The sequence below is a fragment of the Rhea pennata genome, chromosome 2, assembly GCF_028389875.1.
Source record: "Rhea pennata isolate bPtePen1 chromosome 2, bPtePen1.pri, whole genome shotgun sequence".
NCBI lineage: Eukaryota > Metazoa > Chordata > Aves > Rheiformes > Rheidae > Rhea > Rhea pennata.
This window is the reverse complement of record NC_084664.1, coordinates 18,144,399-18,160,292: the sequence shown is the minus strand read 5'-3', so window position 1 is coordinate 18,160,292 and position 15,894 is coordinate 18,144,399. Positions and strand designations below refer to the sequence as shown.

Here is a 15,894-nt window from a genome sequence, read left to right as displayed (position 1 = left end):
TCCAAAATAAGGAAACTGTTAATTATTAAGTAAAATTAAAAAAAATCCAAAAATAAATATTTAAAAATATAGGTTATTTAAACATTTTTTTTTCAGTTTTGTCACTTGTAATTAAGACATTACTGCTTTCAAGGAAATGTCTTAGTCAATATTATGTGTTGAGCGTGGTACACACTTTATCAAAGAATAGGTAACAGTTAAGTAGATGCCTGGAATGTAGTTCAGTGGTTCTCCAATCTGTAATATGAATAATTGATTACATGGTAGTTTTTGAATACCAGTAATTGATTACATGGTTATTGAAAGGAATTCAGTAATTCTAAATATAATTTTAGGTAGAAAAATAAAGTAACTACCTCAATGCAATGCTATTCTCAGTTTAAAAATGGAAAACCACAATGAGATAATCTATAATGTGTGAACATGAATGTAATGCTTTACTTTTTATTTACAGTTGGTAAATTTTAATCTGATTTAAATACATGTGTTAATTAAGACATATATTTCACCAGCTACTTACAAAATTAGGCACTATTTTGTTTGATGCTGGTCGTAACAGGAAATGTGGAATGATATCTACTGCTACAGCTGTTTGCAGTCTTACATAATGCCAGATGTGAGATTGATGTATACATATTTTGTCCTCTCCTGTGAATTGTAAGTGATCAAACAGGCAAAAAAACATAGTGACAGGATGATTAGACAAGTTTAGCAGGAAGGGAATTGTTCAAGACATTCATAAATTATTGCATAACCACACACATGCAGTAATGGAAAATGTATTTATTGTAACTTTACAGATAGGCAAATCCACATATATCTAAAATGAATCTGAGATACAAGCTTGGTAATTACAGAAAACTACTTGACATATCTTACACACACCATCATGGTAAAAACAAACAAAAGATCCTTTTGTTTTTGCAGATGTATTTTTATTATTAAAATATTCTCCTATAAATGTTTTATGAACTCTGCTGTGAAATAGAGATACTAGATCAAGCAGTCATGCATTTAAGTGTAGCTGTGTTGTAAAGGAAGCATGTTGGTAAAAGCTGTTAAAGTATCAACCATACTTTGCTTTTTCTGTTGCCAGAGCCAATCTGCGAATGTTTGCTATGCAGCCAGCTGCTGCCTCCTGTAGAGTTTCATCTGTAGAGCCTACCATAGCCAGTAGGAGCTAGTAAAAATGCAAAAGAAAAACAGCGTAAGAAATTAATATGCTTTTTATGCAACTAATATTCAAACCATATATATAACAATTGTATAAATTTACACACATACAGAGAAATAAAATGTTAAAAATCACCTTAACCAAAAATCTTTCACATTAAGATATATAAACATAATGCTCTTAAGTTTTATCATATTTGTATCTGTCATTTCATTTTCCGATTTACTGATTATCAGTTCTGACTTGGATTTTTTGCTGTGAGTAGAAATTGCACATGCTTTAAATGAAATCATGATTCCCCCCTCAAGGCATGGTAGTATATTTGTACATGCTCAAGCTTTTTAACAAACAAAGCTATGCACTTTTTTTGGCCTTGATCTTGAAACTGGATCCATGTGAATGGGCCCTCGTGTCCCATTGACTGCAGCAGGTTTCTTTAGTGTCACAGCAAACCGCTCATGTTAAACTGCTTGAGGGATAGCAGTCTGGGCATATCATTCTTAAATATTTGCACGTAGGAGTGAAAAACAAAAGTTCAACAAAGGCCCTAAACTTCTGGAGCTGATTCAGCTCTTCAGCCGTGTGGAGCAGATCCTTCACTCTGGAAGCCATTCAATTTTTTCAGTGGAAATTCCCTTGGAGTAAGGCATTGTTCAGCACAAGCATGACATAAGAGAGGGCCTGATGAGAAACCATTTTTACATATCAGAAAATCATTAATAATGATTTGAGGTCTTATTTTCTTAGTGTGTTACAATCAGGGGTGCAATTGCAAATGCGTATATGCTGGAAAACAGAAAACTTGTTTAGCCTAAATCAGCTCCATGCAATCCTCAGATTTCTGAAAATCTGCCAAACTTAATGTGAGTTCAGGTATTTTGAAGCTCAGACAGCTCTAATTAAAACCTATATTTTCAGTCTACAATACTTAGGATTCTGCGTTCACCCAAACAATGTTGAGTCAAACCACAAAGAAATCTGTTATCACTCAACTCCAGTGCATATTTTTCATACAGCTAAAATATTACATAAAATTATGAACTGCTAAATATAAAAGCATAAATTGAATGCAGACATCAAATTCATATGCTACCTTTTTCTAACCTTCAAGCAATCATGAAGCATGGGCCACAGCTGCACACATATGGAATTTGCTTATAGAGATCAAAGCATTTTATTCTTGAGGAAGTATTTGTGTTAGCCAAATGTACAAAATAAGCATCTTGCCAGTCACCTTTCACTCTTTGACCCCTATATATAACTTGTAAGACTGCCTGTAATATGTCTGAATTATGTCAAAAAGACCCTTATGTAAATTAAGCGTCAATAAATTCTTCTATAATTCTTCTATAATTTCCATTAATGTAACCAAATGTTTATGCACAAATAGCTAGATAAGAATTCTTAAAGTGTGAACACTGTGAAAGGACATACCTGAGTTAAAACAGAGAGGCAAATGATATGAGAAAGTTCTATATTTTTATATTTTATTTGTATGCAAAATCTAGGCCAAGTTAAGCAGGCAGAGAAGTCAGAGGAAGTTTCACCTCTGATTTCAACTGGGGACAAGACCAAGCTGTACATCTCCATGTAGTGATAAAGCTGCTTTGCAGAGCACAAGAGCCAGAATGCAAGTCTTATCAGACAATTCACTTTTTTCAGAAAGAAATATTGCTGAATGAATATTCTTCTTACCTGCTAATTCCTACAGTTGATTTCTCATTAATTTCAACTCTGAAGTGTTTCTTTGGATACTCACAATGTTCTTATAGAACTTATAGACGAAAATTGATATAGACCTTCATATCCCTCACTCAAAACCAAAAACATGTATGTACGTACCATACATCTGGTATTTTGAGAAAGCTGTAAATTCTGAATTTTGGAGCAAGGAAACCATATGCCTTATGTGATTACTCACTTTATCTTCACAGACCTAGTGCATGGCTTCTTCAGTGCAGTGACTGTGGAACCCAAAACTTCATAACAATTTCAACATGAGACTTGCTATTTATTCATAAGAGTAGAAGTTAATCATGAAGTTAATGTTTTGGAGATATGTTATTTAGTAGAAATATAGTAAAAAGCAAAAATAAATCTGCCTCTGTTATGTCTACATATGGTATGTAGGCCTCAGTTCAAGGTTATTTATTCCTTCTTTTAGCCACCATTTGTTTCCAGGCTTAGAAGACTTCGGAAAATATGTACTTTTTGACACTTCCCGTGGCAAGCTCAATATTAAGCAACCACAGCGGTAGGAGGAGGGATCTATGCTGTTTACTTTGGACTGCAGTAGACATTTCAGGTGCATTTCAGAGAATCAAAGTTAGATACCCAAGAACAGCAGCTCTCACAGGCCAATGATTCAAAACACCTAATTAAACTCTAAGGAATAGGTGATATGAATGCCACCAATTGAAACAACAATTTTAATGAAGATATTAAAAACTGGGAATTTTCCATTCTGAGTTTGATGGGGCAAGGATCAGTTACTCTCTAATTGATTTTCCTTTTAAGTCACTTGTTAGTGGTAACATCCAGAAGAACCGTCACATTGTACATTATGTCTCAGGATTTTCACAATATGACTTAAAATAAATATTCTTGGAACACAGTCCAACACAGTAGCTGCCTTTGGAGATGGAGGATATACAGCAACATTTGCCAGTCAACTTACTCCATGTGCTAACAAGGAGGCAACTGAAGAGATAAGTAGCAAAAATGCAAAATGTTTCAATGTAAATAGATAATTCCATACTTAGGAATCCAACTTTGAAGATTTTTGTATAAATGCTGTTACTAGCTTTGTCTTAAATGAAATAAAATTTTATCCTTTTCTTATGTATCAACAAGGTTATAATTCCTTCAGTTCTTGACTGCTGTTCCTTGATCCTTTTGTGGTTCAGTTCAATTTACTGGCAATTTGAGTTGTCCAATTCAGCTATGGAAATCATTCATAGATAGTATACACGGATCATCTACATATATTACATATATTTGACAAATCCAATAAATCTTTTTTTTTTTTTCTGATTCTGATGCATCAATGCAATATTACATGTCTCTTCTCTTCATACAATGCCCTTGAACTTCATTTATCCCTCCCCTTTACTGTTCAGGTATTATTTTCTGACACATGTAAATGTTAACAGATGTGAGAAGCAGTAAAAAAGCATGTGGTATAAATGCTTCTTTCTGGCATATAAAAGGCACTTTCCATAGACAGAGAAAGCATTTGCAGTACTATGTAGACTTCATTTTCAGTTGGCAGGTATCTATATTCTAAGGCAAGAGTCCAAAATTTTTTGCACAGTTAGCACGTCATACCAGCAAATAAGCACAAATACAAGCTGTTTGGAGAATGAACAGAACATATGTAGCATTTATGGGTTCCAAAAGCTAAAGTAATGCACAGCCAAATCATCTAAATATTCATAACAATTAAGGAGATGTTGATATTGTTAGCACAGCTTTAAAATAGCACAGAACAGTGTGACTGTATTAGGCCTGTACAATCATAGAATATGGAGGTTGGAAGAGATCTTAGAAGGTCTCTAGCCCAACCTCCTGTTCAAAGCAGGGTCAGCTAGTAGATCAGACCAGATTGCTCAGGGCTTTATCCAGTCCAATCTTGAAAACCTCCAAGGATGGAGACTGCACAACTTGTTTGTTCCAGTGTCGGATTGTCCTCACGGAGGAGTTTTTCCCTACATTCAGTCTCTTGTGTTTTCATTTCTGCCTGTTCTCTCTCATCCTCCTGTCATGCATCACTATGAAAAGCCTGGCTACGTCTTCACGATCTTGTAGGTATCAGAAGGCTGCTATTAGGTCCCCTGAAAGTTGCTGCTTCTCCAGGCTGAACACATCCAGTTCTTTCAGCTTCTTCTCACAAGGCAAGTGCTCCAGCTCCCAGCTATCTTGGTGGCCCTCCACTGAACTTGCTCTGGTTCATTTATATCTTTCCTGTATTGGGGGGCCTAAAACTGAACATACTGTTCAAGGTTCAGTCTAATGAGGACTGAGTAAATGGCAAGAATCACTTCCCTCAATCTATTGGCTATATTCCTGCTATATTATCAGTATCCTGTTAGTATTCTTTGCCATCAGGACACACTGCTGGCTCATGTTCAGCCTGCTGCCCACCAAAATCTTCCTGTCCTTTCCAGCAAAGCTGCTCCCCAGACAGTGTCCAGCTTGTGTCACTGTAAGGGGTTCTTCCCTTGCAGGTACAAGACTTTGCATTTGTTCTTGCCAGCCCATTCCAGCCCTGTCTGGATACCTCTGAATGGCAGCCCTGTCCTCAAATATATTGACTCCCCTTGCTGCCTTGCCTTGCAGTTTGATGTCATTGCAAACATTACGAGTAAGCACTCCATTGCCTTCTGGTCACTGGTAAACATGGTAAATGGGACACAGATATCCCAGTAGAGAGCCCTGTGACACTCCACTTGTTACTGGCTACCAGGTAGATTATGACCCATTAACCACTACCTTCTGAGCTGACTCTTCCAACCATTTTTTTTTACACATTTGCTTGTCTGTCCATCTAAATCATAAAACATCCTAACCTAGACAGAAGTATATTGTGGGAAACTTCTGAAAATCTTGCTAAAGTCAGAGCAAATGACACCCACTGCTCTCCCCTCATCCATACTCCCTAGTCACTTTATAATAGAAAGCAATCAAGTTGCTCAGGCCTGCCTTACCTTTGGTAAATCTATGCTGACTGTTCCCAGTCATCTGCTGCTCTTTCGTAAGTCCAGTAATGTGTTCCAAGAAAACTAACTCCATAATTTCCCCATGGACCTAAGTGAGGCTGACCAGTCTGGAGTTCCCCAGACTGTTGGCAGGAACTCCTGCTCTGAAGACACGCTTAGAAAATTCTCATTGTTGGGTCTTATTTTTTTTGACAAACCAAAGGGATAACAAAAATGGAAAGTTTTTTGCTCCTCAGGGCAGCAGTAAGATCTAAGAGTGTAAGCCATGGCATTTACTTGCATATTGGTGTATCATGAGTATTGCCATCTTCCACAGTCTGAAAAAGTATAGCTTCCTTAAAGTGACATCTCTACAAACGGAAAATAGTTAACTGAAACTATTTCTTCAAATAGGATAAGAAAGACATCAAGATAAGCACTTGTAAAAGTCTCCTTCCAAAATCTGGGAATGGATCCATAGTAAAATAAAACCAAATAAAAATGATATTTTCAGAGAAGGCTAGTAACTCTCTTTTCTATGAAGATATCTTCTGAGGATTTTTCACTTCTACATAAGAAGTAGCACAAGGGAATTTCAGAGCATAAAAAATGCACATTTGAAGATTTGCACCAATAAACTCTGAATCTGACAAAATCTCAGATGGTACCGGTGCTCTGTGTATTGCATACAGTAATTTTTAAGTACTCACTTTCCTTTAGTCACAGTTATTGCAGCTTCCAGACTCACTAGTGGGAAGCAGGAGACAAAGGAAGTGGTGTTTTCGGGCAGAATACACTTTTGCATGTATTCATGTTAAAATAAGAGGTTAGTCATGTGATTTATTTACATCTTTTTCAAAACAGTGGGAAGTATAGAGCAATACTGCTGGACAGAGATTTCTTCACTCATGCAAAACAGATAAAAATCAGCCTATTCAATACTCTAGAGTCCTGTAAACATGAAAGAAAATAATGAATACAGAATAACACTAAAAAGAATATTTAATATCCCCTTTTTTCTGGCTTCTTCCTATTTTCTGCTTTGCAAAACAAATTTTATTTGATTTGTTTTCTAAATAGAAGGAAATACGGACAAACTCCTTCAACAAGATTCATATCCAGATACAGACAGGGAAGCTAGTCAGAGCTCACATAGAGCCTAAAATTCCTGGAACTAAAGACATTTGCTTCAATACGATGAGTGTTTCTGTCTGTTACGCTGGTGATGACATCTTGTAGATTGACATAGCATTTCCAGTTAGTAGTAGGACTCGCCTTTTTTTTTTAATTTAGATTTAATGTCTGACTTGTTTTATATGCAACATTTCCTAAAGGATGGTGAATTTCTAACACTCTGATCTTCTAATTGCATAACATTTCTTTTCCAAAAAAGACATTTTTCACATGCTTTTTATAAATCTAACCTAAAAGAAAAAAAAATCTTTAAATAAAAGCATATGGTAGAAACTTATCCAAGAAAGTATCAGTCTAGCTCCAGCCAGCATTTTGCTAACTTTCAACACCATATTGCACACTGGAAAATATTAAAGCACCTAGTTTGAGTGTTATGTTACACATACTCCTATGAAAATATTTCTCATACAATTAAATTATAAATAATAAAACATACTGCACAATCAAAGCATAATGAAAGTTAAGCTAAGTCACTGTTTCTAAACCAAAAGTCAGGCTGATTTCCTGATTTTCTCTTTCAGCAGAGTGAAAAGATAAGACAATATGTACCACACAGCCTCCTAAAAAGACACTAGTCCAAGTTCTGCAGTATTTTCTGTTAATTTTGTTTTTCTCAGGTGGCACAAAGACTAGATTTCAGGTGTAAATTCATCTATGTCGAGGAATACTCTGAGCTAGCAGAGGCAGAAAGTCCAGTCCTGAGCAATCCCAGGGACAGCAGAAGATGGGCACCCACTATGCTGATTCCCTCTCATCTACATGGTCTTCTCTCTGGGACTGAAGTCCGAGCAGCCCCTGATGTAGCCTAGTCCAGTCACTCTGAATGTGAAGAGGTGCACACAGACAGTCTCCTGCTGGGCTGGGAGAAATCCTATGAAGAGCCCACTCGACTTCTTTCCCTCTCCTCTCTCATGCCTGTCTCTCCTCTTCTCTCTCCCCTGAAACACATCTCCAGTCTGGCAGCGATGGAAAGAGGATAACTCAGTCAAACAGCACTAGTGGGATGAAGAGGCCTGAAGGCTGCCACTTGAGCTAAGGTGCCCCTTCTGAATGTGGTGGTCAGCAGGCTGGTGAGCAGCTGCCTCTTCTTTCCCATCCTTCTGCAGGAAAGCAGTGACGGGGTACAGGGGCAAAACCCCTCCCTGTCTACAAACGGATGCAGGACTTGGGGGCAAAGTGTCAAGATGACAACAAACTTGTCTGCAGCTTGTGGTGCATTGCCAAAGGATGATCCACCTCCCCTCTTCTGGGAGTTAGGACAGGTGATTCGTCCTCTGCAGATGTTTACCTTTTCCTGTATGACCATGTGTGAGGGAATACCTGAGCTTTTATGGAGCTGCAGATTGTTCAGCTGAATCCCAGCAAACAAAGGATTGCCAAGAAACAAGAGAGAGAGAATAGTATGGCTTGGTAGATTCAGTGAAGTAGTCTGATTTATTTGTATCCTATCACGAGATGTTTACTCTTTCTTTAGAATACACCATTTCAGTGAATTTCAATTGATTTCATGTCATGATAGATTTGCAGATTAAAATTCTTATGTGTACAGCTTCATTTCTTCCTTTTCCTTCCTGTTATCTATCCATTTCTCTTTCTTTCATCTAGTAGCCTCCTTTATTATAGTCAAATTGAAGGTATCTGGGTCAAGGATTATCTTTCTCCAGCTTATCTAATTGTGCCTACAACAATGGGAATAATACTCTGGAATAGAAGTCCTCTCAGGTACACTTTAATAAAATACTAAATAGTATGATAGTTCTCAGGCTCTTCAATAAGGTTATATTGCTTCCGTTGCTGGAAAATACATACAACCCTGAATGTCTAAATTCTACATTAGAATACAATATACACAATTTAAATATACATACATTTTTGCCTGTTTATACAAAATCTGAAAAAACCCTATAGCTCTTTCTACATCTCATCTGCATTAATTATCTATTACTTCTAATTTTATAATTATTCAGAGGAGGATGCACCACTTCTTGCAAGGCCAAAACAAATGGGCAGAGAATTCTGGAATATCAATGAAAAGGAGAAAGTGAACAAAATGCTAAATGGTAAAACATAAAATAGTTTAGTATTAACTTATATTTACTTTAAAATATTCTAAGTTTTAAGGTTTCCCATATCCATGTAATTCAAAGGTCTACAAATATTTCCACCAATTTCATATGTGAGTCTAATGAAATATATACACACCATGCAAGGTAACATACCTAAATAAAGTTAACACTAAAAATGTTTTTTAATCTTTGTTTAAAAAGTTTGATTATATGTAACTGACTTGGGTCCTTAAAGGCAGGTATTTTGAATCTGTACTCAGCTGTAAGAAGTTTGGTGCAATATTTAGAAAGAATTCAATCATCATGAACATTCCAATGTACAGGGAGTCTTATGGGATATGAAATTCATCCCACAAAAAGCAATACGCAGATCTGATAATCCAGAAGTGATGAAGCCAAAGGTCTTGCAGCATATTTTCATTTGAACCACTTTCTCTATTTTATTTTCATTTCATTGTAGTTTTCAAGAGAAGATTAATATATAAAAGGCTCTTGGAGGGATAGAGAGAATAAAGAACTTTTTCATAATATCAAAAGAATGACATTTTTTCAATTCACTGGAAATTTGTTTTATTAAGATTTAAACAGGAGCCTGCTTGCTTACTACATGGACATTCAAAATGGTGGACTTACACCATATATATTCCTTTCCTTTTCATAACTTAGTTTGGCTTAACAACATGCTGGGGACCATCCTTTCCTTATATTGCTGCCAACCTGATCAATCTTTCTTACTCTTATTTCCTATTTCTTTTCCCTACTTACCTGCTTTTTCACATTTGTCACATTTTTCTTTTTCATTTTAAGTGAGCACCACTTATATATTGTCCTCCCTTCCCAAATATTACAGAGAGGATAGTACAGGAAATTAGAGAAAGAATTGCTAGTTTAGTCTTAATTTTCCTAATTTTGTTAAAGTTACCATTACTGTGAATATTGTAATTCTGTCTCCGTGTGTCTCTCACGTCGGAGTCATGCAAAGATTATATGGGAGCTAAGAGAGGGCATTTGGAAATAAACTATCAGCAGTGAGTCAGAGAAACAGAAGGGGCCCTAAGCTGTCCATTAACATTCCTATTCTGAAAATATGGCGCATTTGGTTCTCTAGTTTATCCAGTCTTCTTGAAATGCACTGTAACTACACTGTCTTTGAAGACAACATCGAGCTGGGGCAATCAGAAACCACAGTTTCCAGATCAGTGACAAATTTTGCAATATTTATCTCAAGTTGCATCTTACCTGAGAAAAAGGTACAAAATCTGACCATACGCATAATTTTAAAGGTATGCAACATCTACCACAATGTCAAAGTTTGAATTAACTTCTAATTCTCTTTTGTATGCAATTCCAAGTACTGATTTTGATCTTTAAAGTCAATATAGCTTTAGGTCTAATGATCTGATATCTTTGCCTATATGTGATCATAAGAGTCAAAACCAGCGGGACACTTTTTCTAGTAAACCTTACGTATTAAAGTCTGGGGACAAAAGCAGGATGTTCTTACAGGAGACTCATATGACAGTATTTATTTCAAATAACGAGCCAGAAAATTTTAAATATGTTGTTTTTCTGGCATACTAGAAGACTAAGCTATAATCTCCGGTTTTGAGATGTGTGGGTGACAGCAGAGTCTCCATTCACTAAACTGGAAGATGACTGGCATTGTTCAGCTCCTAGTTTGTTTTTTAAGCTAAGTGAATGTACTAGAAAATGCTTAATTAGAACATCTCATGAAACTAATGAAACATACATATGTACAATCACAGAATAAACAAGTGACTTCTAGAATCTGCTCTGGGCACGTTCCAAGATGAGAATATGTAATTTAATAACAATAATTTAATTAGAATTTAATTTTTCATATTTGGATCTCCTTCCTGAGATAACTGAAGGTAACTTCCCAAAACAAGTAATAGCTAGCATAAATGAGAATAAATACATATATAATTTCACTATTCTTTTGCATACAATTAGTACCTCTTGTAATCCAGAAAGCCAATAATCTGTGTCACGTCAAAACATGAGAGGTCTATTCGAATTGGTTATTTATTTGCTGTTCTTCCTGTATTAATTTCCTTCATTTTGGGGCACTACTAAGGATACTTAGCAGACAGAAATTACATTAAACACAGAAAGAAAAGGAAAATGACATAGTATAAATAAATCTATAGCTGGTATAAACACAGCCTGGTTTTATTCATACCAATATGAAACTCTGAAAGTGAGTGAGTAAGAAATGAGCTGGGGCCTTTCACGGATGAGGGTCTATGTATAGACAACATGTTCATTCCCATCTGTGGATTTCATGAGTTGTCTCTCCTTTCTGTCTACCTTGCAAGTTTCTATGTTGGATTACAAGATGAGATGAACTAAGGGAATGCATTTTTCTTTATTTTACCCTATTTTAAAATTGATAATGAGATTTTCAGAGCTATGTGTATACTGATTATTTTAACTTTTGTATTGTTCTTTTTTGTCACTACTTTTGTAATTCTGTGGAAGACAAAAGACAATTAAATGTATGATGTCAGGGAAGAGAAAAATAGGAGCAAGAATGAACACAGAGGAAATTATTTTTTCAGATTCTCAAACTGCTTCTTTATTTGTTAGACAAGAAAAAAGGAATAATTAATTTTTACTGAAGATTCAACTTTCTGTAATCATCCCAAACTTCAGAGTCATTTGAGCATTAGTTTATGAACACCGTGTGATATAGTGATCATAAAATACATTTACTTGTGCTAGAAATTCCTATGCTTTCATAAAGTCTCTGCTGTAGAAAAGCACTTCCATGCAATCTTATTGTGAAAGATAATTGTTTCAGGTTTTTTGTGGTTTAAACATAAGAGAAGGCTTGAACTAGCACTCCATTCAGGTCATATTCAGCCTAATTATTTGTGATTTGCCTACAGTTCTCTAGTGTGGAATTATACAAATGTTTTGTAAGAAAAGAAACAAAAAATTACCCTAAACACAAAACTGTTTCAAAGACTTAAAAAGACTGGCCACAAATTATTATTAGCTGCTGATTTTGGAACTTTTGTGAGATCAGAGATTTGGAAAGACACTGTGTAGGTAGCCTGCAAGCAAGCACCCTTACCTGCCCGCCAGCCTGGTAGATGTCAGCCAGCAAATATTAGTGGCCTTGGGCTGCTTCCTTTCGTCTCTAATGCCATAACTATCCAGTAGAGAATACAAAAATCACTGATAGTAATTAAGTCTAAAACTTTCCTCTGATTAGAGCACAGGCCTGCCTTCAACTTTCTTACTGAATGATTACACAATTTTAATTCTAAGCTTCAAGTTTTGGAGAAGTTTTTGGTTTGTTTGCTTGGGCTTCTTTAGTTTTAACAAAAAAAAGTTATAGTTACGCAAGTGAGGGTTGTAATATGTATAAAAGTTCTGATAGAGCTTTTATGCTGGTTAAAGTAGTTTGTGCTTAAGCTCATGTGTAAGTTTATGCAGTTATGATGGTTAAAGCATGTGAGGGAAGATAAATATAATTTCTTAAAACCATGCAACTTTATACTTTAGAAGAAGAAAAAAGAAGAAAGATCATGTGGACCTTCTAGCAGGACTCTGTAGAGAGCTAAAGAGAATTGGGATTAATACTCTGCACATAGTGCAATGACTACTTTATATCTCAAGTAGCATGAAATGGCTGGAAAGGTTGTTTAACTAGCTATCTTGATAATCATTTCATAACACTAACGCTAGTGTAAGAACAATTCTGATAGCATGTTGGACATTCTTTGGTGAGTATACTCAGGCACACTGCAACCTACCTATAACATTATCAGGAAGTTGGTGTAAGGCAAAGCAGCCCTCCTTTGTGGGGAATACATTCTCTTTTTCATCCTTCACATCCCAACTCAAGGAGGCTACTTTTCCAGGAAAATATTTCATTGCATGCTTAAATCATGATCAAATCAAGGAAACTTAACATCCTTCCCTGAACAGGAGCCTCTTTATGCAGAATACTGGCATTTGATAAAGAATGGCTTCTCATAAACACAATTCTGTTTTATACATATGTGATGCTGAAGAATTAGATAGAAAATCAATTTCTTTCTCCCAGGAAGTCAAGATAAATTTAAAGATAAATAACTCTTACGGTTAACTGCAAATTTTATGAGACTTCTTGGATGATGAGATGAAAAGTATAGAGATAAATAGAAATAGCATGACCAATCAGAAGCAAAGTCAAGCTTAAAAGTCATGGATGTATGGCTTTAAGGTGTTCCTAGCTGTATTTTACATAGAAAAAGAAAAAAAAAAGTTTAAATCATTTGTGAGGACTTTATAGCCTTGCCCAAATATCAGGACAACTTATCAGTTCTAACAGATAGTTATTGGCAGCCCTACTGGATCTGCTGCACATTTGTACTGTACTGTATGGTCCAGTGTCTCTACTGCCCTGATCAACTTAAGTATTGTTAGCAAACTTTGCAACCTCATCTTTCACCACTGGTTCCATATGATTTATGAAATACTCAATGGCAAGATCCATTGGCTACAAAACCTGACCTTAATTCTGACATTTTGGTTCCACATTTTTAACCAATTATTTACCATTTTTAGAACTTTGTCTCTCATAACATAGCAATTTTATATCTTAAGAGCTTTTGGTGAAGAGTTCTGTTGAATGTTCTTTTAAAATCCAAGTAATGTAAATCCAGCACTTCCAAATAGCAACAGGTTTATTGCAGATGAATAGAACTATAGAGCAACTGCGGAAAAAGTATAACACTTTGAGAAGCAAAAGACTAATAAAGTGCATACTGTACAGCTAATGTCCGGGAAAGTCAGGACAGACAAGCCTCCCCGAGATATGTACACACTCCAGTTGCCTGGTGCCTCTAGACTACAGCAATTACCTGTCCTTGGATTCCTGCAGAGGTACTAATCCAATCTAATGACTTTTGGATATCCTGCAGATCGCAGAGATGAAAGAGATAAAAAGAAAGAAACAAATAAATAAATAAAAATAAACAAATAAACCTGGAATCATCCCACACTACTGTAGACATGGCAGGAGATGGGGAAGAAGTGGTAAAGACAGGACCTCCACAGGGCGATTCAGGCTTTAGGTGTTCCAAATAGTCGTTAAAAATTTTTAATCTCTCTATATTGAACACAGATATATATGTAGGAACCTCATGAGGTTCAACAAGGGCAAGTGCAGGGTCCTGCACCTAGGGAGAAATAACCCTAGGCACCAGTACAAGATGAGGGCTGACCTTCTGGAGAGCAGCTCTGCAGAGAAAGACCTGGGAGTGCAGGTGGATAACAGACTGACCATGAGCCAGCAATGTACCCTTGTGGCCAGGAAGGCCAATGGTCTCCTGGGCTGCATTAGGAAGAGTGTTGCCAGCAGGTCAAGAAAGGTGATCCTGCCCCTCTCCTCAGCCCTGGGGAGGCCTCATCTCAAGCACTGTGTCCAGTTCTGGGCTCCCCAGTACAAGAGAGACATGGAGCTACCGGAGAGAGTCCAGCATAGGGCTACGAAGATGATCAGAGGGCTGGAGCATCTGCCCTACGAGGAACGGCTGCAAGAGCTGGGCCTCTTCAGCCTGGGGAAGAGAAGACTGAGGGGGGATCTTATCAATGTGTACAAGTACCTGAAGGGAGGGTGTCAAGGGGACGGGGCCAAACTCTTTTCAGTTGTCACATGTGACAGGACAAGAGGCAATGGGCAGAAACTGAAGCACAGGAAGTTGCACCTGACCGTGAGGGGGAATTTCTTCCCTGTGAGAGTGACGGAGCACTGGGACAGGTTGCCCAGAGAGGTTGTGGAGTCTCCTTCTCTGGAGATCTTCAAGGCCCGCCTGGATGCAGCCCTGTCTAACATGCTCTAGGTGACCTTGCTGAGCAGGGAGGTTGGACCAGATGATCTCCGGTGGTCCCTTCCAACCTTACTGATTCTATGATTCTATAATTCTATGTATTTTAGCCTGAGATTCCAGTATCAGTGTCTGTTTTCTCAGTTCTATGACATAGAGATTTTCTAAATTTTTATCTTTTTATCGTCAGCATGGATGCAATGTGTAGACTGGATACAACCTAAAATCACTTTCTGTGTAGCTTTCCCTTTTCCCCAGATCCAAAGATAATGTAAAACATGCAGTGTATCCAGCTCCTTTGTTACTTAACTAGCAATATGGGCCAATGTTCTTTCACTTTAACACTATTTTTTTTCTTCAGAATTATCATAGATTAGAAATTATCATGAGCTGTTGCAAGAATTTGTGTATTGATTAGCAAATGGTAAATATAGCCACTTATCATCTTTGGAGATTAATACAAAATTAAATAAACTGAAATTTCAAATAAAATGACTATATGCACTTTCACTAATAATATATTAGAAGATACACTATCTATTAGAAGATAGAAGATTAGAAGATCTGTTGTGATCAGTGATGAGTGAGTTTGGCCCAGCCCTTAGTTAAATCAGTGACAAAATTCTCACCAACCTCCTGCTCCTTGGCAGTTTGATCAGCCCATTAGACTTTATGCCAAAATACAGAACACTGAAAAGGAACATTAAGACTAGAACCCATCTTACAATCTACACTTTTTAAAAGGGCTTTTTCTTAGCATCTGTATCTCGAAGACGACAGCAATAAGATATGCTGCATTGCTAAAAGATACTGCAGTGTGCTGTTTGAAAAGGCAATGTTGAAAAGATTACAACGACTAGGGCTTGAAGCCAATTTTAACTAAGCCTGATTGATTCTACAGGAAGAAGGAAAAAAAAGAA

General features: G+C 36.7%; 1 protein-coding gene across 2 annotated transcripts in view; it reads right to left on the bottom strand.

The window, feature by feature from the left end:
* Positions 1-1,066: 1,066 nt before the first annotated feature.
* Positions 1,067-15,894, bottom strand: part of ODAD2 (outer dynein arm docking complex subunit 2) — a 93,837-nt gene continuing 79,009 nt past the window's right edge. For both annotated transcript variants that reach the window (XM_062567679.1, XM_062567680.1), the window contains exon 19: positions 1,067-1,180. In XM_062567679.1, coding sequence (XP_062423663.1) covers positions 1,067-1,180 — 114 coding nt within the window. The remainder of the gene's footprint in view (positions 1,181-15,894) is intronic.